The 25,258-nt window shown below is 38.0% G+C and overlaps 2 protein-coding genes across 10 annotated transcripts in view; one reads left to right on the plus strand and one right to left on the minus strand.

Annotated features, from left to right (window-relative positions):
* DCAF17 (DDB1 and CUL4 associated factor 17) overlaps window positions 1-4,351 on the minus strand; it is a 78,822-nt gene extending 74,471 nt beyond the window's left edge. The window contains exon 1 of one of the 2 annotated variants that reach the window (XM_058441223.1): window positions 4,133-4,351. The gene's annotated coding sequence lies outside the window, so the exon portion shown is untranslated. Of the gene's footprint in view, window positions 1-1,348; window positions 1,395-4,132 lie in introns of those variants that run through there. The other variant, XM_058441227.1, reaches the window with a different exon arrangement.
* The window catches only part of METTL8 (methyltransferase 8, tRNA N3-cytidine), a 120,568-nt gene that overhangs the window by 23,298 nt on the left and 72,012 nt on the right, over window positions 1-25,258 (plus strand). For all 8 annotated transcript variants that reach the window (XR_009214261.1, XM_032755411.2, XM_058441258.1 and 5 more), the window contains exon 2: window positions 19,843-19,997. Coding sequence is in view for 7 of the 8 variants with exons in the window: in XM_032755411.2 (XP_032611302.1) it covers window positions 19,855-19,997 (143 nt within the window). In the remaining variant the exon portion in view is untranslated. The remainder of the gene's footprint in view (window positions 1-19,842; window positions 19,998-25,258) is intronic.

Raw genomic sequence — 25,258 nt, forward strand, 5'->3', positions numbered from 1 at the left:
GTGCCTTCTGTTATTTGCAGTCAAAAGAATCCTAAAGAGACATTTATTATTAGTGTGATGAACAGTTTCAAGTGTCTAGTGGCCATCTGCATTTCTTTAGTAAATGCTTATTCATAGCATTAGCACATTTCCTACTGAGGTCATTTCTACTTATTATTTTCGAAGCATTCCTTATAAATTAACACATTGTAATATTTTGCAGGTTATTTCCACCAGTGTCTTTTATAGCATATTTTCCCATACATTTAAATGTAAGCAATCTGTCTTGTTCTCTTTTTTTAAATAGTTTATGGCTTTGGTATCAAGTTTAAGAGTCTTTTTTACCCCATTTTTTGGGTAAATATTCACTTTTTTTCTAGACTAATAAAGATTTAATTTTTCACATTTAAAAGTTTAACTCATCTGGAATTTATTTTGATGTTAGATATGGAGTAGCGATTTACCTTTTTTTCCCAAACAGGTGGCCCTTTTCTTAATATACATCTTTGAATAGGCCAGCTCTAACCCACTAATTTGAAATACTAGCTTTATTACAAAGGAATTCTTATATATGTATTCTAACTCCTTTCTGGACTTTCTATTCTGTTCCATTTGCTTTGACTGTATTTCCTGTGTTAGAGGTATGCCCAGGACTTATTTGTTTGACAGTGTGTTGTAATGTCTGGAAGGACAAGTACCCACCATCCCCCAACTCCACCCAACACAATCACATCACTCTTTCTCCCTCTAGTATTTTTCTGGTGCTTCCTGCATGTTTATTTGTTCAGATGAACTTTTAAATTATTTGTTAAAGTTTCCCCAAAACATTTTTGGGATTTCTATTGGAATTACTTTAATTTTATAGATGATTTGGTGAGAATTTATGTTTTTACAGTATTGAATCTTCAGCCCCAGAAACCCATGTACTGTCTTCCTACTTATTAAAATTGTCTTCCATGTCCCTCTGTACAGTTGTATAGCTTTCTTCATATTGGTCTTGTATATTTCTGGCTAGGTTTATTCCTAGGTATTTCATATTATTTTGTGTTGAATTTATAGAGGGATCTTTCCCACTGTATATGTTCCATTTAAATAAAAACACTTTTTAAAAATATCCAGCTCATATTTCCAGATAACTTTGGCTTCTTAGAAAAGAGTACTATCTAAGGATATTATCTAAGTAATATCTAAAGATACTATCATTTGTGGTATTACAGTATGTACTATGTGAACTGTATTTATGAGGTATGACTGCTTAAGACTGTTCAAGGAAACAACATACCAGAAGCTGTATCTTAATGAGTATTATTCTTCCAAGCTGTTTATGTCAGGAGTTTATACATTTATGGCAACAAGAACAACAACTTACTCTGAAAGCAAAAGGTATTCTTCTAAAGCAAAGAGTTTGCCATCATTGAGGATATGAAGAAGAACAATAGCTTGCTATGAGGACATTATCTGAAAATGGAATTTCAAAAATGTTTTGCTATTATTGGAATAAATAGTAATCTCTTAAAGTGACTTATTTGAAGGGACAACACTTATTTTGAGGTACAGGTCTAGTTTTTAGCTAAACAACATTAGTACATTCTAGACACATCTTAGGTTGTCAGGTGGCAAGGAGATGGTTGACAGGTTTTATGTGTTTTGTTGTTGTTTGGAAAGAATCATATTTAATCAGATTGTTTTTATATTAAATAAGATTCAAGTTGCCCCAGGCAGTGTGGATTGGCAATGTTTCAGCTATTTGGGAAAATAGGATTTGCCAGTTTTCTAAGACCATTTAAAATAAACAAGCACACTTCTTTTCATCCACATTATGGATTTAAAAAGCATGTGTGGACTAGCCTGGTTTCTTAATCACCATTTAAAATGTTCCTATAGAAAATGTGGTTCTGAGCTCTTAACAACTGTCTTACATATGAGCGTAGGAATAAGACCGTTCATAGGTGAAAGATTACTGAGGTTTCTCTATATGATGTATTCCTTGGAGATTAAGAACATAATTAATATTCTCAATTATTCTTCAGCAGCTTGCTGTGACATTATTATTCATGGGCTTTTCTAAACCTTTCTTAAATTTATTGATTTTTTTTTAAGTTTATATAGTTTCCTGGGATAAGGTTTACTTCTTTGTGGGTGAGGAGTCTGGCTCTAGGTCGAAATTCCACATGTGATCTTTCCGGCCTGACCATAGACAATTACAAGGCTCTGCCTGGAGGGCCTCATGGGGAGAAGCTGCCTTCCCCACACCGTAGTTGGTGCACAGCTAGAACATTGCAGTTTCCTGGAGGGACTGTAGTCTAGGAATCAGCCCCCTGCATTCCTAGTCCAGATGCCTCCATTCAGAGGACTTCCTTCCATTCCAGTCTCCCTCCTCTGCCCTCCCGCGTGTCCCTGACCACCTCCACCCCAGGGGTCCATTTAGAAAAGCGAGAGCCTTCTCCCACCCCTCCTTGACAGTAAGACAATTTCCCCATCTATGCCACCCCTCCTTGACAGTAAGACAATTTCCCCATCTATGCTGTGTCTACTTGATCCTCACCCAGTGCTGACATTCAGTGGGGGAGAAAGGAAAGCTGGGGAGCTAGCACTCCTTTTTGCCTCCTGCTTGCACTGTTGCAGAAAGTAAGACTTGATTGTTACTTTCATTTTAGCTTGTGATCCTAACTGACTGCCTCAGTACCTGATTGCTAGACAGTGGGAGGTGGGATGGTGTTCCTAATTATTTATTAATTTTATTTTATGGGTTTTTTTTTTCTGTCTTAGTTTTAAGAGGTGCCCCTTAGAAATGTTTCCGGAATTTATTGAATAATAATTTGACTTTACATTTGTAAGGCACTATGTAGTTTATAATTTTCTTTGTAAGAACTTTGTGACTTAAGAATTCTCTCCATTTTACGAATGCACTGATAGGCGTAAGCAAAGTGACTTTCCCTAAAAAATCATGAACTGACAACAGACTTAATCTCAACTTCAAGTCCCGGCTCAGCCACCTATTAAGTGACTTGAACTTGGTACTAAGCCTGTTGTCGGTTCAGCCCTCTACTATACCATCCTGCTTCATTGGTAAATCAGTCTTTTGCCTGCTTGAAAAGTTGGGACTACTTGGGGCTGTTCAAATTATGCAGCATCTTAGTGGAAGGCTTGATCCTGTGGTATTCACAAAGCCCTGTGGAAATTGTGAGGAGAGGCAGACTAATGATAACAGCAAATGAGTTAGCACTGATTGAACACTTACCATGCACCCAGCACTAAGCTACATGCATTACTTCCCAGAAGCTTCCTATCTTTGGAAATAACCTTATTAGCCACATTTTATTAAAGAAATTGAGACTAGCGAAGTTAGGTATCATGCCAGAGGTTATAAAACTAAGACAACCTCTGGTAGTGATACAGCCTGTGGTAGTAAGTGGCAGATCCTGAACCAACCTAGTCCATACCCTTCAGTGCCGCCTGAAACTGCTTTCTGCAGAGAATTGAGGTGACTGTGCCCTGCTTAGGGATATTTCTGCTGTTAAGGAGCTGTAAGAGTAGAATTCCCAGCAGCTGGTCACGGTGGCTCACGCCTGTAATCCCAGCACTTTGGGAGGCCGAGGCGGGTGGATCACCTGAGATCGGGAGTTCGAGACCAGCCTGACCAACATGGAGAAACCACATCTCTACTAAAAATAAAAAAGGCCGAGCGTGGTGGTGCATGCCTGTAATCCCAGCTACTCGGGAGGCTGAGGCAGGAGAATCACTGGAACTGGGGAGGCGGAGGTTGCGGTGAGCCAAAATCTTGCCATTGCACTCCAGCCTGGAGAACAAGAGTGAAACTCCATCTCAAAAAAAAAAAAAAAAAAAAAAACTGTAGAATTCTCTGGAACAGAATTTTCTAATACTATTTCTAAATGCTGAGAAATAAATCTCTGTTTAAAGGAAAAATATTCTCAGGTCCCTCAGTTGACTTAAAATATTCTTACTATGTTGTTTATGAACACAAATCTAGGTATAAGCTCCTTGTGCATAGAGCTCCTATTCAGCCACAAAATCAAAATAAGTAGAAGTACAACCACAAAACCAATAAAACTCGAATTAACAGCAGTATAGTGTGACTGCTGTTGTTTTACTGAAAATAAGTTGCAACTCTCATTATAAAGAAACTACTGACCATCATCACGCAGGTTCTTTTGACTTCAGCCCGTCTGTGCTGTTGTGTGCTATGTGTCTTCCCAATTCCTTTACCACTTTTCTCTATTCAAAATACTGCAGAATCTTTTTACAGTGTGCTGTATACTCAGATGCATTATTTATGTATTACATCTATGCTGCTTATTGCCAGCAAGATCATAAATGCAAACACAGGCACTGAAATCAAGTAGCAGTTATACATGGCTCCTATTGAATTTTAGATTATTATCATAATAAAAATGCAATTTAAATAATTGTCATAGGACGTTGGTTGGACAAACCCTGTTTTAGCAGATGTGTCCAGTGGGTGACTGTTCCTGAAGAGCAAGGGATGCAGATCTATTATAATGACTTTCAGAAGATTAACATAAGATGGTGGATGGGAGTCCATGTTTTAGCTTTTGTCAATACTAAAAGCTTTCTCTTTCATAGGCATTTGTGGCCTTGTGGTTTTGGCCACACTGTAAGAGCCTCTCGTTCAAAGCAGTAGTTCTTTCTCATTGTTACAGTGTTTACTGTTTTTGTTACTAGGTGACATGGGTTAACAAAAAACTTAGAAGGCCTCATTCCTAACCAGTACCTCCTATCTGTCTTCTCCCTCCCCTGTTTTTTTCCGTTCCTTTTAGAGTCGGGGTCTTGCCCTGTCACCTAGGCATGATCATGGCTCACTGCAGCCTCAAAATCCTGGGCTCAAGAGACCCTCCCACCTCAGCCTCCCAAGTTGCTGGGTCCCTCCCCTTGTTTCTTTTAAACCCAGACTCTAGCCACTTTAAGTCCATCAGCTCCTCCAATTCCTTCTACCCTCCTCATTATTTTTTTCCCAGTCAGCATGGGCTTACTCTGTGGCTACTAGTTATATTCTCCTTCACTTCCACCATCTTAAATCACCATTGCTTTCCATACCACAAGCGTAAATAGTCCTAATCCAGATCAAACGAAATTATTTCACCCCACAAACTAGGTAGTAGAGGAAATCAATAACTGCCCTATCAGTTAGGTTACTTTTGGTTGCAGATAACAGAAAACTCAGATGGCTTAAACAATTAAGAAATATATTGGCTCGATAACTGAAAAAAAAACAGAGGAATTTAATCCAACTACTTAACAATGGGACTTATTAACCTCTTTTTAGCTTCCCAGTTTTCTTGCCTCTTAGTTGGCTTCATCCTGTATTTGTACCATGCATTCCTAACGCTAGGCCCACTCATGGCTCCAAGGTGGCTTTTGTTATGGACTGCATTGTGTCCCCCTAAATTAATATGCTGAAGGCCTACCCCGCAATGTGACTTTATTTAGAGATGGGCCTTTATGGAGGTAATAAAGATCAAGTGAGGTCTTAGGAGTGAGGCCCTAATTCAATAGAACTGGTGTCCTTATAAAAAGAGGAGAAGATATCAAAGATATCTCTCTCTGTCTGCGAATGTACAGAGGCCATTGGAGGACACAATGAGAAGGTGGCTGTCTACAAGCCAGGAACCAAATCGGCCAGCACTTTGATATGGGACTTCTAGCCTCCAGACCCATGAGAAAATAAAATTTCTGTTATTTAAGCAACCTAGTCTATGATATTTTGTTGTGGCAGCCCAAGCTAACTAATACAGCTTTCAACAGCTTTGGGGCTGTTGAAAAAGCCCCTCTTTCGTACATAACAGGTGCTTCCTCTTTCATACCTAATAGGTATTAAAAATTATCTTTGTTCCCAGATCTCTAGCAGTAAAACAGAAAGGTACTCTGTTGGACAGGTTTGGCCACATGCCCACTTCCTAACCAACCATTATGCCCAGAGGTACAGAAGTGTGCCGATTGGCTTAGCATAGGGTATACGTTCACCTCTGGCTTCAATCAGGCCCACTCTGGCCTCTCAGAAAATGTACAGATTTCAAGGCCACAAGCTATGGGAAGTAGGGAGTGAATACTTGAGAGACAACCAATAAATAACCACTAATTTGAGCTGCATCTTTAGATAGGCAACTTATGTTCATTGACATTCTTTTATTCAAATGTTAGTGTCCTTTCCCATTTTTTTTGTTCCTCCTTTTCTCATGCCCCTCTACCTTACAGCCTTTTACTTCATGAAGAAGAGCTCATTGGGAAAGGACTGTCTTAGCCATCTTCTGCTACAAACTCACCTGTTCTTACTCTTCAGAGCATGAAGTTGTTCTAGATACCTCACAAAGCTGATGTGTTTTCTGTGTACTTATTTCCCCTTTCTTTGGCCTACTTATTCTCAAAACTTGTTTTGTCAGCAATTTTCTTTTTTCAGTATCTTCAGTCTTTGTGTGTGTGTGTTCTCTCATCCTACAATGATATTCAAGAATCTTTGCAGCTTAACAAATACCCTTCTTTCACCTACATGATCCCTCAAAAGACAGCCCAACTTCTCTGCTTTTCTCTCCTCTGCCTGTCAGTGATCTACATTCATTACCTCCTTTACTCCAATGACTTATATATTGATTAAACTGTTTTCTGCTGGCAGAGCCAGGGTTCAAATCACCTTGATAAAGATCATCACTGATTTCCTATATTTCCAAAACAAATTGTTTATTTTTGGCTTCTTTTAATATTCTTTAGTATTCAGTCCCATAAACTAACCCCTCTTCTTCCTAAATATCAGTATTACCATTCGTTCCATCTGCCCTATTTTTTTTTCTTGATCAGTTCCTCTTGACTTCAGCCACCACCTGTAAAACCAGGACTTGACTCCCAGATACACATCTCTAGCACCTACCACTCACATGAATTCATTTCTAACTACCTATTGGGGATATCTATTTGAATATATTGTAGGATCCTTAAAGTTTGTCATGTGCAAATTGAACTCATTATCTTCCCTTCCCTACCTTCATCCCACCATTATCCAGGCTTTTTGCATGTGTGTATGAACTCTGTTTTGAATACCATCAACATCTACTCAGCTACGCAAGCCAGAAACCTTGTCTCCTGTTTCACTGCACACAACTTTTACATCTAGTCATTGCAAGAAATTCATTGATTCTGCCTCTGAAGTGTGACTTGAATGTGTGCCCTCGTTGATACTCATGGCCACTGTTTTCTTTAGCTGTCATGATCTTAGTGTGTAGTCTTAGTGTGTAGCCCTGGGCCTCTTTCTCTTCTCATTAATTCTGTATCTGAGTGGTTCTCAATCCTCAGTGTACACCAAGATTGTATGTGGAGATTTTAAATGCTACACATGCCCTGGTCCCAGAACTTTGATTTCACTGATCAGTCATTGGTAGTATAAGGCCATTATAATATATAGAAATACATTTTATAAATATTTATAATCTTTATAAATAATGTCCCCCATTATCCATGGTTTCACTTTCTATGGTTCATTTACCCGCTGTCAACCATGGTCTGAAAATATTACATGGAAAATTCCAGAAATAAACAAGGCAGAAGTTTTAGACTGCATGCCATTCTGAATAGCATGATGAAATGTCACACCATCTCACTCTGTCCTGCCCAGGAAGTGAATCACTCTTTTGTCCAGTGTATCCACTCTATAAATTCTAACTACCCAGTAGTCATCATCGGCTCCTGACAGCCAACCATTGACACCGTCATGGCTCCATGATCCAGGATTACCTGAAGCAGCTGATCCTCCTTCAGATGTAGGTCAACAGTAGCTTAACACTATGTCACGATGCCTGCGTCATTCACCTCACTGCATCTTATCACGTAGGCATTTTATCATCTCACATCAACACAGGAAGTGTTAATATAATATAAGAAGATATTTTGAGAGAGAGGGAGAGACTATATTCACATAACTTATTGTATATTGTTATAACTGTTCTGTTTTATTAGTTATTGCTAATCTCTTAAGCCTAATTTGTAAGTTAAACTATATGAGAAACCATAGTATGTATAGGGTTTGTTACTATTCACAGTTTCAGGCATCCACTAGGGATCTTGGAACCTAACCCCTGCAGACAGGATGGGGGCGGGGGACAACTGAACAGATCTCATCATCTTGCTCTCTTATTTAAAATTCTGTTTGTTGCATTGCCTATGAGAAAATATTCAAACTGCTTAATTTGGTGTACATGAAGGCCTATCTGGCCTCTGCCTAACTTTCCAGCCTTAAAACCACCTCCCCACCCCACTTGTCTGCACCTCACATCATAGTCTGTAGTCATACAAAATTATTTTGTTTTACAGTTTTAATTTTAGAACACTTTTAGATTTATGAAGAAATTGTGAAGTTAGTATAGAGAGATTCCATATAGTCCATACCCCGTCTCCCTTGTTAGTAACAGATTCGTATGGTACATTTGTTACAGTTAATGAACCAATATTGATACTTTATTGTTAACTAAAGTCCATATTTTATTCAGATTTCCTTACTTTTTACCTAATGAGTTTTTTGAGTTCCAGGATTCCATCCAGGATACCACATTACATGTAGTCATCACGTCTCCTTATTTTGCTTGGCTCTGGCAGTTTCTCAGACTTTCTTTGTTTTTAATGACCTTGACAGTTTGGGGAGTATTAGTCATATTTTATAGAATGTCTGTCAACTGGGGTTTATCTGATAGTTTTCTTATGATTAGACTGAAGTTATGGGGGTTGGGGAGGAAGAACATAGAGGTAAAGTGCTGTTTTTTATCACATTATGTCAAGAATACATACTATCAGCACTATCACTGTTTATGTTAACCTTGATCACCTGGCTGAGGAAGTCTTTGTCAAGTTACTCCGCTGCAGAGTTATTTTTTCCCCCTTTCCACAACTGAACTCTTTAGAAAGAAGTCACTATGTGCTGCCCACACTTAGTGAGGAGTTATGTTCCACTTCCTTAAGGGAAGAGTATTTATTTACATAAATTATTTACAACTGTTTGCATGGACGATTTCTCTCTTCTCCCTCATTTGTTTGTTTATTTAATCATTTATATCAGTATGGATACACGGATATTTATTTTATACTTTGGGTTGTAATCCAAAACTACTTTTTCAGAGTGTTCTAGCTTTGGCCATTGGGTACACGTTCAGTTGGCTCCAGTGTCCTTTCGACAATACCCTCAGTGCTGTAGGTTTTTTTGTTTTTTCCGGTGTGTGTGTTTGCACTTCCTTACTTTCTGGCACTGTGAGATGCACTAGGCTCATCTTATATTCTCTGCCTCAATCCTAGAATCAGCCATTTCTCCAAGGAGCCATGGTTCTGTTTTATTAGAGAATGGTTAGAAACGAAGATCTGGGTACTGGGTGTGCTTGTTGCCACCAGGATGTGGTGACTTCTAGGCCCTCTCAGATGACAGAGTAAGGAAATATATGTGTGTATACTAATCAATGTATACATACATATCTACAGATATTTCTATATGTAACATATGTATATTAAGCTAAATATGAGTGCATACAAATGACTCGCATTCTAAGCCATTACCATATAGATTATTCTAACCTTTTCTTCTCCCTTGTTTGTAACCTCCCACTCCAACAATGAGAAACCTGGCTTCTGCCAAGTATCACCTACTTCCTAATTGTTGAATTCTGATTTCCTTGTATACTGATTTCAGAATTGTTAACTCTTTATCAACTAGAGTACAGTGCTTATTACCATTCCTATTGCCTTCAGTTTTATAGACACTGTTCATATCCAGAATTATTTAGGTGGGCACCTCTTTCTATATTACTTTTTATTCTCTGAATATTCCATGTTTTCACACCTGTTTAATCTTTATTTGTGCTAATCCTCCTGCCTGAAATTCCCTGGCTTTTACCCTTTTCTCCGTGGAATGTTACTCATTCTTCTATACCCAGCACAAATATTGCCTCCACCAGAAAGCTTCTCAAAGCCACCACTGGTAGACTTAAATCATTCACTCCTCTGTGCTCCAATAGCATTTTGTACTTACCTTTACTATATATCATGTCAGGATTCTTTGTTTGCATCTCTTTCTTCTTCACTTAATGGTAATTCTTGAGAGCAGAAACCAAATGGATTTGTCTCTGAAATCCCAGGACTTAACAATAATACATATTACATAACAGAAAACCTAATAGTGGCTAAAATACAAAAGGATTTACTTTTTTCACCTAGCAAGAAGTCCAGAGATAGACTATCATTGGTTTACCTGTTCAGTGATGCCATCAAGAATCCAGGCTTTTTTCCCTCTTCCATACACAGAAGTCTAAATGTGAAATGCCAGGTAAATAAGTTAAAACCAATTTCATTCTGGCCCAGTATAACATGTTTGGAGACAACATCCAGAGAAATAAGAATACTTCAGATATTTTGGATTGAGATGGCTTTGAGATGAGCTTACATTAAATCCCTTAGAGAAATAACTTCTAAGTCCTAGTTGCCTCTTTTTGTGTGAGCGTATCATGTAGCCACCATTCAGGGCAGTCATGGAGAACAAACACTAAGCATGAAATTCCCATTTTGAAGCTGCAGAGTTACTGACGTCATAGTGTGATCAAAGTGCTCTGCAAATACTTACTGTAATTATTGTTGTTGTTCTGTTCTTGCTAATAACCTTATTTATACCCTGAAATTATAATCATCCAAAGAAAGATTAAAACAAGATGCATGAGTTGCCTAAGCTGTTTGCCTGGCAGATGGTCACCCTCTGAGTTCTCTGAAATTGCCAGGGTTAATTGAAGCTTCAGTTTAAACTGCAGTGTAGTTGATACTTAAGTATTTCTTACCTGTCAGCTTTCACTCTCCAAAAAAGTACAACAGTAGCGCTTAATTTGTTCTCATTAATGCTAGCCTCTCAGGTAATGTTTAGTGCAACTTCATTCTAGGTGATGTTTGCTTCCCAGCTTCCCAGCTGAGAAGAAATGCTAAACAGTTACAAAGGTGAAAACATGAATGTCTCACTAATTTATTTATTTAAAGGATACTCAGAACTCAGGAAACATTGAAGGGAAGTTAACTTTTAAATGGTGGACTGGCATTTAGTGTATGGTTAATAGCAGTTACTCTCCCTGGGGTTGCAGCGAGCTGAGACAACTGGGAATCATCCTTGGGGAGTTTTACAAATAGTTTTTCCTAGAGCTAGCTAAGTGCTCCAAGGATAATCGTTATAGAGTCACACAAACAGCAGTACTCTTTGCTCTATTTCTTTGGTGTTCCTCTAGTAGTATTAAAATGCAAGAAAGCAGTCTTAGGAACCAGCTTAAAAAGCAAGGGAACTAAGAAGCCATTCTTTGCCTCTACTACTCAGCTCTGCAAAAGCAAACCAGTGAAAAGACCTGGGTGTTAAAATGTTACATTATTTAGGTGATGCAAGAGCCTTTTGTCTGCACCTTGAGATTTGAGTACATATTATAAATATTGTTATATATGGGTTCAGCATATATAGTAATATGACAAGCCAAATAAGAGAATGATTGTGCTTTCCTAAATCTGGGGACTGCTGGCTACCAATGGCATTGCTTGCTATTTGATTAAGGCCGAAGAGAAAAACAGAGTTGAGAGAGATGAAGGGAGAGAAGGAATTCTGGGCCTCCTTAAATCAGTTACAACAAAATTAGCAACCCCAGTAAAGACTGGGGAATCAGTAACATGATCCTTCTTGTATATTTGGTGTACAAAAGTAGAAGGCAAATGGGTGGATTATATTTATGTGAATAATAATGCTGTTCAAAAAAGCAAAAACAAAAAAATCCAAAAAGGTAGAATGTGGATTCTTTAATTAGACTGCTTGGACTGGAATTGAATCTCTATCAATTTTTAGCTGGGTGACTTTAGGCCTGTTAGTTTACTTCGTCCTTTATAGGTTTTTTTTTCTTAAAATAGTACCGCTTGATAGGGAAATGGAAGCTAAATAAGATAATATACTGTATATAAGTGCTTAGGATAGGTCATCACACATGGTAAATATTTAACTTTTAAAAAAAAATGAAACTTACATGGAAGAGATATTGGAATTGGTGCTTTATTTCTTTTTATTTATTTATTTTTATTTTGAGATGAGGTCTCTCTGTGTTGCCCAGGCTGATCTCAAACTCCTGGGCTCAAGCAATCCTCCTGCCTCAGTGCTGGGATTACAGGCATGAGCCACTGTGCTCAGCCTTTGCTTCCTAAAATATTTTTTCAGTTTGCAAAATATACCATGGAGTCTTTCCTTTTATTAAAATCCTTCTTAAAAAAAAAAGTATTACTCAAAACTGTTGCTCCCCAAAAGCAAAATTTGCAGTTAAGAGATATTTTGTCATGTGCATTACCTACATTTTACCTATTCCTGTAGCATATGTTATAGTTTGTTGATATGGTCAGACAGATGTATGAATCATTGTGAAAAGGACCCCATTTTAGTGGTAGGCAAAGCATCTAGCCAAAATTTGTAGGTGGGGAGACATCTGCTCCCCACAAGTTGGCCTTCTGTATCAAGGCTGCTGCTTTTGCCACTATGCTCATTGTGGTGGTAGTCTGCTCAGGAAACTGGTAATTATTAAAACCACCTTCTCCTTGGCTTGTCATATTACTATGTATGCTGAACCCAAGTCCTTTTATACATTTGTTCTATTCCTTACATTCTAAAATAGGCACATACCTACCTACATCTAGAGCTGGCAGGAAGTCTGTCAGCTTTTCTTGGTATGCCTCTTTATACTTGGTAGCATAATAAATGCGATTTTTAATGACGCTGTCAATCTAATACTTGAATGAGCTTCATTTCCTTTCTCATCTGTTCCTTAGTGATTGCTTTAACCATTGCCTATTCATGACTGAGCCTTGGCATTAAGATCTCATAGGGGCATGGCCCTAAAGTCTTGCTTGTTCTGTTTCATTTTAGCCTTCTTAGGATTCAAGAGGAAGGAACTTCATAGGATGGTGAGCTGAAAATGGGAACCTGTGGGCAAAGTTGGTACAATATATGCCTTTGATGTGACATTAATTTGAGTTAAGTGAAGGGTCAGGACCACGTTTTCAGATTTTTCACATAGTAAATTTTAAAAAACTGGAACACCTTATCAGGATTTGTGGAAATTTTTGTTGCTTTCTTCATACTCTTCATACTTCATCCATCTCCAGAACTTTTTCATCTTCCCTAAATTAAACTCTTTATCTATTTATTTTTTACTTTTTTTGGTATCTAGCTTCTCTTCCTTAATTGTATATATAAGGTATACAAGAAGATGTTTTAATATACATATACACAGTGAAGTGGTTGCCATAGGCAAGCAGATTAACAAATGTATCTTCTCACATAGTTACCTTTGTGTGTATGTGTGGCAAGTGTACCTAAAATCTACTCTTTCAGCAAAAATCCCAAATATAATACAATATTATTGACTGTAGTCCTCGTATTATACATTAGATCTGTAGACGTGTTCATCCTACATATCTGCAACTTTGTATCCTTTGATCTACATCTCCGCATTTCCTCTTGCCCCTCCCCTATCCATTAAAAACTTAATTCCCCATTCCCCAACCTCTGCCAAACACCACTCCACTTCCTGTCTCTATCAGTTTGACTACTCTAGGAACCTCATATAAGAGGAATCATACAATATCTGTCCTTTTATGACTGGCTTATTTCACTTAGCGTAATATCTTTAAGATTCATCCATGGTTGTGGCATGCATCAAAATTGCCTTTCTTTTTAAGGCTGGATAATGTTCCATTGTACATATATATATATATATATATATATATGTATGTATCACATTTTGTTTATCCATTTATCTTCAATGGACACATGGGTTGCTTCTACCTTTTGTCTATTGTGAATGATGTTGCTATGAATATGGGTGTACAAATATCTCTTTGGTCTCTGCTTTCACTTCTTTTGGGTATATACCCAGAAGTAGAATTGCTGAATCATATGGTAATTCTATGTTTAATTTCTGAGGATTCACCATAATGTTTTTTCATAGCAGCTGTATCATTTTATATTCCAATAGCAATGAATAAGGGCTCCAATTTCCCAGTTTCTCCACATCCTCACCAATACTTGTTATATTCTGGGTTGTTGTTGCTGTTTTTAAATACCAGCCATCCTATTAGGTGTGCTGTTTGTTTTGATTTTAATTACAAATGTAATTAATAAATTTAGGGCTATTCAAATTTTCTCTTGTGTTATTTTGCTATTATTGGTAAGTTATGGTTTTCAAGGACTTTGTCCCATCTAATGAATGCAATAAAATTGTCCATAATATCCCAGCATTAGCTTTTAAATGTCTGTAAGGTCTGTGGTGATATCTCATTTTTCATTCCTATTATTGGAAGTTTGTGTTTTGTGAAACACATGTTTGATATCAGTCTTGCCAGAAGTTTATCAGTTTTATTAATCTTTCCAAAGAACTAATTTTTGACTTCGATTTTTCCCTGCTTTGCTCATTTTCCCTCCCTCCCTCTCTCTCTCTCTTTTTTTTTTTTTGAGACAGGGTATTGCTCCGTCACCGAGGATGCAGTGCAATAGCTTGATCATAGCTCACTGCAGCCTTGAACTCAACTCAAGTGATCTTCCCTCATTGGCCTCCCAAGTAGCTGGGACTATAGGCACTGGCTAATTTTGTTTGTTTGAAGTTTTTTGTTGTTGTTGTTTTCTTTTTTTTTTTTTTAGAGACAAGGTCTCACTATTTTGCCTAGGCTAGTCTCAAAGTCTTGGCCTCAAGCCATCTGCCCACCTTGACCTCCCTCCCAAAGCTCTGAGATTACAGGTGTGAACCACCATGCCTGGCCCTGTTTTCTGTTTCATTGCTTTCTGTTTTTATTTTTTATTATTTCCTTCTTTCTACTTCCTTAGGGTCTAATTTATTCTTATTTTTCTAGCTTGTGAAGATAGAAGCTGAGGCCAGGCAAGATGGCTGATGCCTGTAATCCCAGCACTTTGGGAGGCCGAGGTGGGAGGATCCCTTGAGCCCAGGAGTTCAAGACTAGCCTGGGCAACATAGAGAGACCCTGTCTCTTAAAAAAAAAAAGTAGTCAGGTATGGTGGTACATGCCTATAGTACCAGCTACTTGGGAGGCCAAAGCAGGCCTATGAGCTATGATCATGCCATTGCACTCTAGTCTGGGTGATAGAGCAAGACCTTGTCTCAAAAAAAAAAAAAAAAAAAAGATAGAAGCTGAGATTATTGATTTGACATCTTTCTCCTTTCTAATAAAAATATTTAAAACTATAAATTTCTCTCTATACACTGCTTTAGTTGCATCCCATATGTTTTGATATTTTGAGATTTTGTTATCATTCAGTTCAACATATTTTCTAATTTCTCATCAGATTTGTTTTTTTACTCATAGGTTATTTATAGCTGTGTTGCTTAATTCCTTAACATTTGGAAATTTTTGTAGCTATCTTATTATTATTTTGAATTTGGATACAAAAGCAAGGATTGACAATATGCTACCTATTAGAAAAGCACTGCCTATTAGAAAAGCACACAAATAGACTAAAACTTTTTTAAAAGATATACAACATGCCATACACGACATTACATTAGACAACTGGTAGGGCTATATTAATATCAGACAAAGTAGACCTCAAGAAAATGACTATTACCAGAGATAAGAAGGGACATTTATTAATACAAGTTAATTCATCAAAATATTGACATTTAATATTATTATAGTTAAAAAGCACACTCTGTATTATTTTAATACTTTGGGATATTTAGTGATTTATTGATTTATTGAGACAGTGTCCCACTCTGTCGCCCAGGCTGGAGTGCAGTGGCATGATCTCGGCTCACTGCAACTTCTGCCTCCTGGGTTCAAGTGATTCTTGTGCCTCAGCTGATTATAGGCACACGCCGCCATACCCAGCTAATTTTTTTTTGGATTTTTAGTAGAGATGGGGTTTCACCATGTTGGCCAGGCTGGTCTCAAACTCCTGACCTCAGGTGAACCGCCCACCTCGGGCTCCCAAAGTGCTGGGATTACAGACATGAGCCACTGTGCCTGGCCAGCCAAATTTATCTATTTATTGAGACTTGTTTTATAGCCCAGCATATGGTCTACCTTGGTGAATGTTCCATGTCCATTTGAAAAGAGTGTGTATTCTTGCTATTGCCACATATGATGTTCTTTCTATAAATGTCATCTAGGTCAAGTTAATAATGTTCAAATCTTCTTTATCCTTTTTGATTTTTAGATAGCTTGTCGCTGGTTATTTTTCTATTTATTACCGAAAGGGGGTTGTTAAAATCTCCAAGTATTACTGTGAATTTGTTAAGTTCTCCTTTTAGAAAGTTCTATCTTTCTGCTTCATTATTTTTCAGCTTTGTTATTAGGTACATGCCTATTTAAGACTGCTATGTTGTCTTGATGAATTGGCTTATTATCATTATTAAATGCCCCTCTTTATCTCTATAATAGTCTTTTCATTGAAGTCTACTTTGTCTATTAATATAGCCCCACCAGCTTTCTTATGCAGTGTTTGCATGGTATACCTTTTTTTATGTTAATCTATTTGTTTCTTTATATTTAAAGTGCTTGCCTTATAAACAGTATATTGCTGGGTCTTACTTTTTTTAATCCAAGTTAATAATCTGCTTTTTAATTGGAGCCCATTTACATTTATTGTAAGTATTGATATGGTTGGGTTTAAATATGCTATCTTGGTATTTGTTTTCTATTTGTCCTATTTGTTTTTCATTCCTCTGTTCTTCCTTTCTTGTCTTCTTTTGGATGAATGGAATATTTTAAACTGTACCTCTTTGTGTTGTTTCAAATAAAAATACTACTTATTCACACAGTTTTGTTGTGCAAATAATATCTGAGTTAAACTGGTATTCAAACTAGAGTACGCCAAAAGAGAGCTAAGAGAAGGTACATAAAGGGATTGGGTCATTCTGGTGGCAGAAACCTACTTTTTCTGCCAGAATTTTATTTGGGGCTGGCCCTGCCCTTCTTTTCCCACAAAATTGAACCATGACCAGCAAACCTTAGGCTAACATGGTAGTAATAATACAAAGCACATATTTGTTAATCATTGTAGTTAGTATAATTGGATAGCTACCTGTATATCGTCACATTCTTCTGTCACTTCCTTCGCACTGCAAGGATCTTAATTAGGATCCACCCTGGAAAATATGAAGTAACTTCCATCCAATTAGATTTATGTCAAACAAATACCATTTTTATGTAATCAGTCAAACAATTCATGAGCAGCTTGGTGCTGCCTCTAGAAGCTTGCAGTTTAAGTAAGAAGGCATTTATATAATTTTATTGTGTAATTATATTATCTCCTATATACATTTATTATATGTTTATGTAATAAGATAAATAGCAATGCAAGGCTGTGCATAACTATTATAGATAAGCAAATGAAATAAAGATGTTTGTGTGGTTAATTAAAGAAACAGCTGCCTAAGTAGGGAAATTGCCACATATTTAAACCCTGGCCATGCCACGCTTTCTCCACAGAATAGCAGCCTGCAAGATTCACATTTCTCTGACATTTTCCTGAATTGCCTAATAATCCAATCTGGTTGTATCTTTTTGTCTCTGTCTACAGAGGCTCTTGGTCATTTATAGTGAGAGAGACTCTTACTTTTTTTTCTTCCCTCTTCTATATATAGATGGGTATAGATAAGTATCACGTGATTATTTAAAGGACTGAAATTCCATTTTGATTTGCCTTTCCTGGGTAGGAAACGTTTACTCATTTTGTACTTTTGAGCATGAATTGCCTCTCTTTCTAGGTGTAATCAATTTCTACTCTTCAGCATACAGAAGATTTTGTGAATACTATTCACTGCAGAAAGAGCTCTAAAAATAATTTTGCAGGTAGGGTTTTATAGAACACTGATAGTCTTATGTGGAACACTGGCAGGCAAAAAGAACAAAGGCACATCAGGGTAAAGGTGGTGGTAGGTGGAGCGTTTCATTTCATTTGCCTCCACCAAAGAGCTTGCATTTACTGGAGAAGGAAAACAAATAAGAAACGGGAGCATCTGCACTTGCTGTTGAAGGTTTCATTTCTCATCACTGTTAAGTCACATTTGAATGGAACCATTACAGTCTTGTTGGTATGTATAACTATGCCCCCACTGTTTTTTCCAAAAGGAAAATCTTGAATTTTATGTTTAAAAGTACAAAGAGCTGTTTTTGACGTTCTGCAGTTCATTTTGGAATTCATAGTCTTAAACCTATTCATTTTCAGTAGGGTGGTAAAGAGTGCACAGTATATGGCATTTTTACGCCTAATAGCACCTCCAATAATCTGTGATGCATATTACATACACACACCTTTTAGCATCTGTTTCCACCTGACAGCTGACAGCATTAGGCTAAATGTTGTGATGAACAACTGAAATGTCAAGCAGTATTACAATGGTTTCTTATTGGAAAAAGTAAGCACCTTAGAGCTTCTTTTTAATACTTTTCCATAAAGATTTTAAAGTGACATATTTACAAGTACATAATTAAGATGACATACTCTTTAAATGCTTGTTATTCTTCCAGAAATGGAGATGGATTTGGGCTAATCAGCAGATGATTCTTCTCTTGAGCTAGGGTGTAAGCATGCTTTGTTTTTTTTTGTTTTTTTTGCTTTTTTGTAAGACAGGGTCTTGCTCTATGACCCAGGCTGGAATGCAGTGGCACGATCATGGCTCACTACAGCTTCAGCCTCTAGGCTCGGCCTCTTGTGTAGCTGGAACCACAGATGTACACCACCAGCCCTGACTGATTTTTTTTCATTTTTTGTAGAGACAGGGTCTCACTATGTTGCCCAGGCCGGTCTCGAACTCTTGGATTCAAGTAACTCTCTTGCTTTGGCCTCCCAAAGTGTTGGGATTACAGGCATGACCCACTGCACCTGGCCTTAAGCACGCATTTTTGTTTTGTTTTGTTTTGAGACAGAGTCTTTTTCTGTTGCCCAGGCGGGAGTGCGGTGACACAATCTCGGCTCACTGCAATCTCTGCCTCCCGGGTTCAAGTGATTCTCTTGCCTCAGGCTCCAGGTAGCTGGGATTACAGGAACTCACATCACTCCTGGTTAATTTTTTTTTTTTTTTTTTTTGTATTTTTAGTAGAGATGGGGTTTTCCTATATTGGCCAGGCTGGTCTCGAACTCCTGACCTCAAGTGAGCCACCCGCCTCGGCCTCCCAAAGTGCTGGGATTACAGGCATGAGCCACCATGCCCGGCAAAGCATGCATTTTGTTCAGGGAAATCTATTTTGCATCCATATTACTGACTATTCTTAAAAATATGTGTATACAGGATTGTCAGAATTAAGAATTGCTAAGATTCTGTCTTAATATTTATTTATTTGACTGATTTTCATATTATTCAGTTCAGCACGGAGAATGAGAGTTACAGGTTTGTTTTCTTATTCTTCTACCGTACTTGGGATTTTTGTCTAGTGGTCACAAAATATTTCCTAGAAATATGTTTTCCTAGAATTACCCCCCAAAAAATAAAATTACTTAAAAAAAAAAACTGTCTTTAGTATGCAAATTCAGATTTTGGACTTATATGCTTTGATCATGTGCTAAAAATTAAATAAGCAAATAAAATATCTAACAAAGCAAAGTTGGTCAAGGCTATGGCTTTCAAAAAAATGCCAGCCAGTGTTGCCCACCCTAATTATTTCTCTCCCATCTCTTGGCCTGAATATACTCCAGGAGAGAAGCTGTTATGCTCATCTTTCATTAAAAAGTTTATAGTTTTCATGTGCTTTCTCAGATTGAAAACCTTTAGAACCAGGTTTTGGGTATTAGATAAACAATACACTGTTTAATCTGTGTTGACTAATTAATCATTTGTAACTTTTTAGGTACTGCTTAGGATGAATATGATTTGGAGAAATTCCATTTCCTGTCTAAGGCTAGGAAAGGTGCCACACAGATACCAAAGTGGTTATCACCCAGTGGCCCCTCTGGGATCAAGGATTTTAACTGACCCAGCCAAAGTTTTTGAACACAACATGTGGTGAGTTTTCTTTTTAAGTCTGATATTATGTGTGTTTCTTAAATATCACCAGTAGTATTATTTTCATTTAGAATTAAGAAAGGGTTTTTAAAGCTGATGACCTAATTCATGTTGTAGAGGTCCAAAAGCTAGGGTAACCGATCCTGACTTAAGTGTTGCTGATTCTGAATTTCATTGCAAATGGAATTGGAAGAGTGAAACTTCCCATATGTTTTTAGTAGCCTTAGAGTTCTTGCAGGCCCTTCCTGCTTACCTCTGATCTTGATTTGTCTGCTGTCACTGGGTGGGGGTGAGGATTCTTTCCTAGGTGGGGCCCTCCTCCTGCTCCACAGTCCCTTCCCTCTTTTTCATACTTGTCATCCGGAAAATGCGGATCAGTACCCGTGACTTACTGAGCACCAGGGAGATCACATTGATATGATTCTCGTCTATGCTTTCAGGGAATCCACCCTATTTGGAAAGATAGATATTTACAGAAAAAGCTGATAATTACCCCTACAAGGCAGTAAATTGTGAGGGCTCAATGAGTGTTTCAGACTATATACCATATGAGAACAACTCAGTAATGCAAAACCACTTCTGTTTGGGCATAGTCAGAAAGATTTCTTAAAGTGAGGGAAACTGAGATTAGGATTACAGGCACACCTCAGAAATGTTGTAGGCTTGGTTGAGACCACAGCAGTAAAGCAAATATCGCAATAAAGTGAGTCACACAATTTTTTCGGTTTCCCAGTGCATATATAAGTTATGTTTACACTATACTGTAGTCTCTTAAGTGTACAATAGCATTATGTCTAAGAAAACAATGTACAAACCTAATTAAAAAGTAATTTCTTGCTAAAAAATGCTCACAGTCATCTGAGCCTTCAGTGAGTCATAATCTTTTTATTGGCAGAGGGTCTTAACTCAGTGTTGATGGCTGCTGACTGATCAGGGTGGTGGTTGGAGTGGCTGTGGCAGTTTCTTAAAATAAGACAATGATGGAGTTTGCCTCATCAACTGACTCTTCCTTTCATGAAAGATTTCTCTGTAGCATGTGATGCTGTTTGATAGCATTTTACCTACAGTAGAACTTTCAAAATCAGTCAGTCCTCACAGATCCTGCCACTGTTTTATCAACTAAGTGTATGTAATATTCTAAATATTTTGTTTAATATGTCTAAATTCTTTGTTGTCTAAATTATGTCTAAATTCTTTGTTGTAATTTCCACAGTGTTCACAGTGTCTTCACCCTGAGTAGATTCCATCTCAAGAAACTAGTTTCTTTGCTCATCCCTACAAAGGAACTCCTCATCTGTTCAAGTTTTATCATGAGATTGCAGCAATTCAGCCTAAATCTTTAGGCCCCACTTTTAATTTTAGTTCTCTTGCTGTTTCTACCATATCTGCCATTACTTTTTCCATTGAAGTCTTGAACCCCTTATCATCCATTAGAATCAACTTCTTCCAAACTCCTATTGATGTTATTATTTTGACCTCCTCCCATGAATCACAAATGTTCTTAATGGCATGTAGATTGGTGAATCCTTTCCAGAATGTTTTCAGTTTACTTTGCCCAGATCCACTAGAGGAATTACTATTTATGGCAGCTATAGCTTTACGAAATGTAGTTCTTAAATAAGTCTTGAAAGTTGAAATTACTCCTTGATCTAAGGGCTACAGAATGGATATTGTGTTAGTTGGCATGAAAACAACATTAATACCCTTGTACATTTCCATCAGAACTCTGGAGTGACAAGGTATATTGTCAGTGAGCAGTAGTATTTTGCAAGGAATTCTTTTTTCTGAGCATTAGGTCTCCACAGTGGGCTTAAAACATTCAGTAAACCGTGCTATAAACAGATGTGTTGTCATCCAGGCTTTGTTGTTTCATTTATAGAGTATAGGCAGAGTAGATTCAGCATAATTTTTAAGAGCCCTAGGATTTTTGGAATAGTAAATAAGCACTGGGTTCAACTTAAAGTCACCAACTGCCTTAGCCCTTAACAAGAGAGTCAGCCTGTCCTTTGAAGCTTTGAAGCCAGGCATTGACTTCTCCTTTCTGGCTATGAAAGTCTTAGATGACATCTTCTTCCAATAGAAAACTGTTTTATTTACATTGAAAATTTGTTTTTTAGTGTAACCACCTTCATCAGTGATCTTAGCTGGATCTTCTGGATAACTTGATGCTACAGCTTCTCCATCAGCACTTACTGCTTTGCTTTGTACTTTTATGCTATGGAGATGGCTTCTTTCCTTAAACCTCATGAACCAACCTCCACTAGCTTCCCTTTTCTTCTGCAGCTACCTCATCTCTCTGAGCCTTCATAGAATCAAAGAAAGTTAGGGCCTTGCTCTGGATTAGACTTTGGCTTATGGGAATATTGTGGCTGGTTTTATCTTTTATGCAGACCACTAAACCTTTCTCCATATCAGTAATGCTATTTCACTTTCTTTTCATTCATGTGTTCACTGGAGCAGCATCTTTTTTTTTTTTTTTTTTTTTTTGAGACAGGGAGACTCTGTCACCCAAGCTGGAGTGCAGTGGTGTGGTCACAGTTCACTGCAGCCTCAACCTCCTCGTGGGTCAAGTGATTCTCTGGCCTCAGCCTCCCAAGTAGCTGGGACTATAGGCGTTCACTGCCATGGCTGGCTAATTTTTGTATTTTTTGTAGAGATGGGGTTTCACCATGTTGCCCGGGCTGGCCTTGAACTCCTGAGCTCAAGTGATCTTCCCAACTCAGCCTCCCAAAGTGCTGGGATTACAGGTGTGAGCCATAGCACTCAACCTGGAGTAGCATCTTTAATTTCCTTTAAGAACTTTTCCTTTGCATTTCACAAGTTGACTAGTGCTAGAGGCCTAGGTTTTGTCCTATCTCAGCTTGCAATAGGCCTTCCTCACTAAGCTTAATCTTTTCTAGCTTTTGATTTAAAGTGAGATATATATAACTATTCCTTTCATTTGAACACGTAGAGGCCATTGTAGGGTAATCATTTCATTATTGTTTTGTCTCAGGGAATAGGGGAACCTGAGGAGAGGGAAACAGGGAAAGCCAGGTCAGTGGAGCAGTCAGAACACACATAACATTTATCAATTAAATTCGCTGTTTTATATGGGTATGGTTCATGGTACTCTAAAACAATTACAATAGTAACATCAAAGATCACTGATCACAGCTCATAACAGGTATAATAATAATGAAATAGTTTGAAATATTACAAGAATTACTAAAATGTAACAGAGACATGAAATGAGCACATGCTGTTGGAGAAATGGCACCAATAGACTTGCTCAATGCAGGGTTGCCACAAACCTTCAATTTGTAAAAAATGCAATAGCTGTAAAGTGTGATCAAGCAAAGCATAATTATACAAGATATGCCTGTATTTATATTGCTGGGAAGAGGGAGAGTGGTCAGAGCTGAAGAAGTCAAGTTGGGTATGATACCTGCAGACAAAATTGTCATCAGACTAGCCTCTGGAACAGCATCTCTGGGGCTAGGAAAGTGATTCATGGGCTTTTTATGTTTTTATTGCAACTGAATCTCAATTTTGAAAGGGAATACATTGATTTTTTAATTAATTAGTTCTACACTATACAATATGGTAGTCACTAGCCACATGTGATTATTCAGCACTTGAAATATATTATAACTGGGCTGAATTGAGATGTACTGTAAAATTTTTAAAACTTAGTACAAAAAATAAGGTAAACAATCTCAGTAATTTTTGTATTGAATTATATGTTAAAAGTGAATGAAAATTTGGATATATGCAATTAAATTATATATACACATACATATACACATATATACATATATACACCCACATATATATACATATATACATATATACACACATATATACATATATACATATATACACACATATATATACATATATATACACACATATATACATATATATACACACACATATATACATATATATATATATATTTTTTTTTTTTTTTTTTTCGCCCTGGCTGGAGTGCAATGATGCAATCTCAGCTCACTGCAACCTCTGCCTCCCAGGTTCAAGCAATTCTCCTGCCTTAGCCTCCTGAGTATCTGGGATTATAAACATGCACCACTGAAAGGGAAAAAGCTCCCATGTCCCCCTCGCAGGATGTGCGGTGGGGGTGTGGCTCACTTCTTCAGTGCCCCGCTGCTCAGACCTCTAGGGGAGCATACAGATGGGCAGGCTGTGGGGCTCCTACCCCATGACAGTGTCTAGGGGTGAGTGTTTACAGCTCCTGAAGCCCCAGTGGGCGTGTGTTACAGGGTGCTCTTTTAGTTTAGCCATGCATAGGCAGCTTGTGTTAGCTCATTTATACCCCTGCCTTATCGTAAAGACAGAGGGCTTTCTGTATCCCAGGGTTCTTGCCTTGGTGTACGGGAAGAATCGGATCACTTATGAGCTTGGAGAACGAGTGCAAGGTTTTATTGAGTGGAAGTAGCTCTCAGCAGATTGGGGAGTCAGAAGGGAGATGGTTTTCCCCTGGAGTCGGACCGCTCGGTGGACTGGGCTCTCCTCTGGCTGCCCTAGCCAAATGTCGTTCTGCTGGTGGGTGGCCTGCTGGTGTGCTGGTGCCTGCTGATGTGCTTCTCGCCATGTCCAGCCACCTGTGTGTCTGCCTGCTGGGGTCTGGGGGGAGGTGATTGTTTATAGGCATAGGATGGGGGCGTGGCAGGCCAGGGCAGTCTTGGGAAAATACAACATTTGGGCAGGAAATGCCTGTCCTCACCTAGGTTCGGGTGGGTGGAACCCTAGCCAGGGACCATGTCCTCCTCTAACTAGCACTTCCCTTCCCCTCTTCTGTATCATTTAAAGGGACCACACTCTTCCCTTCCATATCGCCACCACGCCCAGCTAATTTTTGTATTTTTTGTAGAGACAAGGTTTCGCTGTGTTGGCCAGGCCGGTCTCGAACTCCTGACCTCAGGTGAACTGCCTACCTCGGACTCCCAAAGTACTGGGATTACAGGTGTGAGCCACTGTACCTGGCCTAAATAAAATATATTTTTAAAATTGGTTTTACCTCTTTATTTTCATTTTTCCTTACTATGGCTACTAGAAATTTTAAAACTACATATGTGGTTCACATTATACTTTTTTGGACAGCTGCTCCATTAAACCATTTTGACTACCATCACCAACATGGATAGTTATCGCAGGCTGTGAGATAAAATGGGCCCTTTGCCAGGCAATTAAATCTCCAGAGCAACTTCTGATCTTAGGCAAGCTCCTCATTTACCAATTTTTTTGTTTTCTTCATTAGA

Source organism: Hylobates moloch, unplaced genomic scaffold (assembly GCF_009828535.3).
Source record: "Hylobates moloch isolate HMO894 unplaced genomic scaffold, HMol_V3 SCAFFOLD_1, whole genome shotgun sequence".
In the NCBI taxonomy this organism is placed as follows: Eukaryota; Metazoa; Chordata; class Mammalia; order Primates; family Hylobatidae; genus Hylobates; species Hylobates moloch.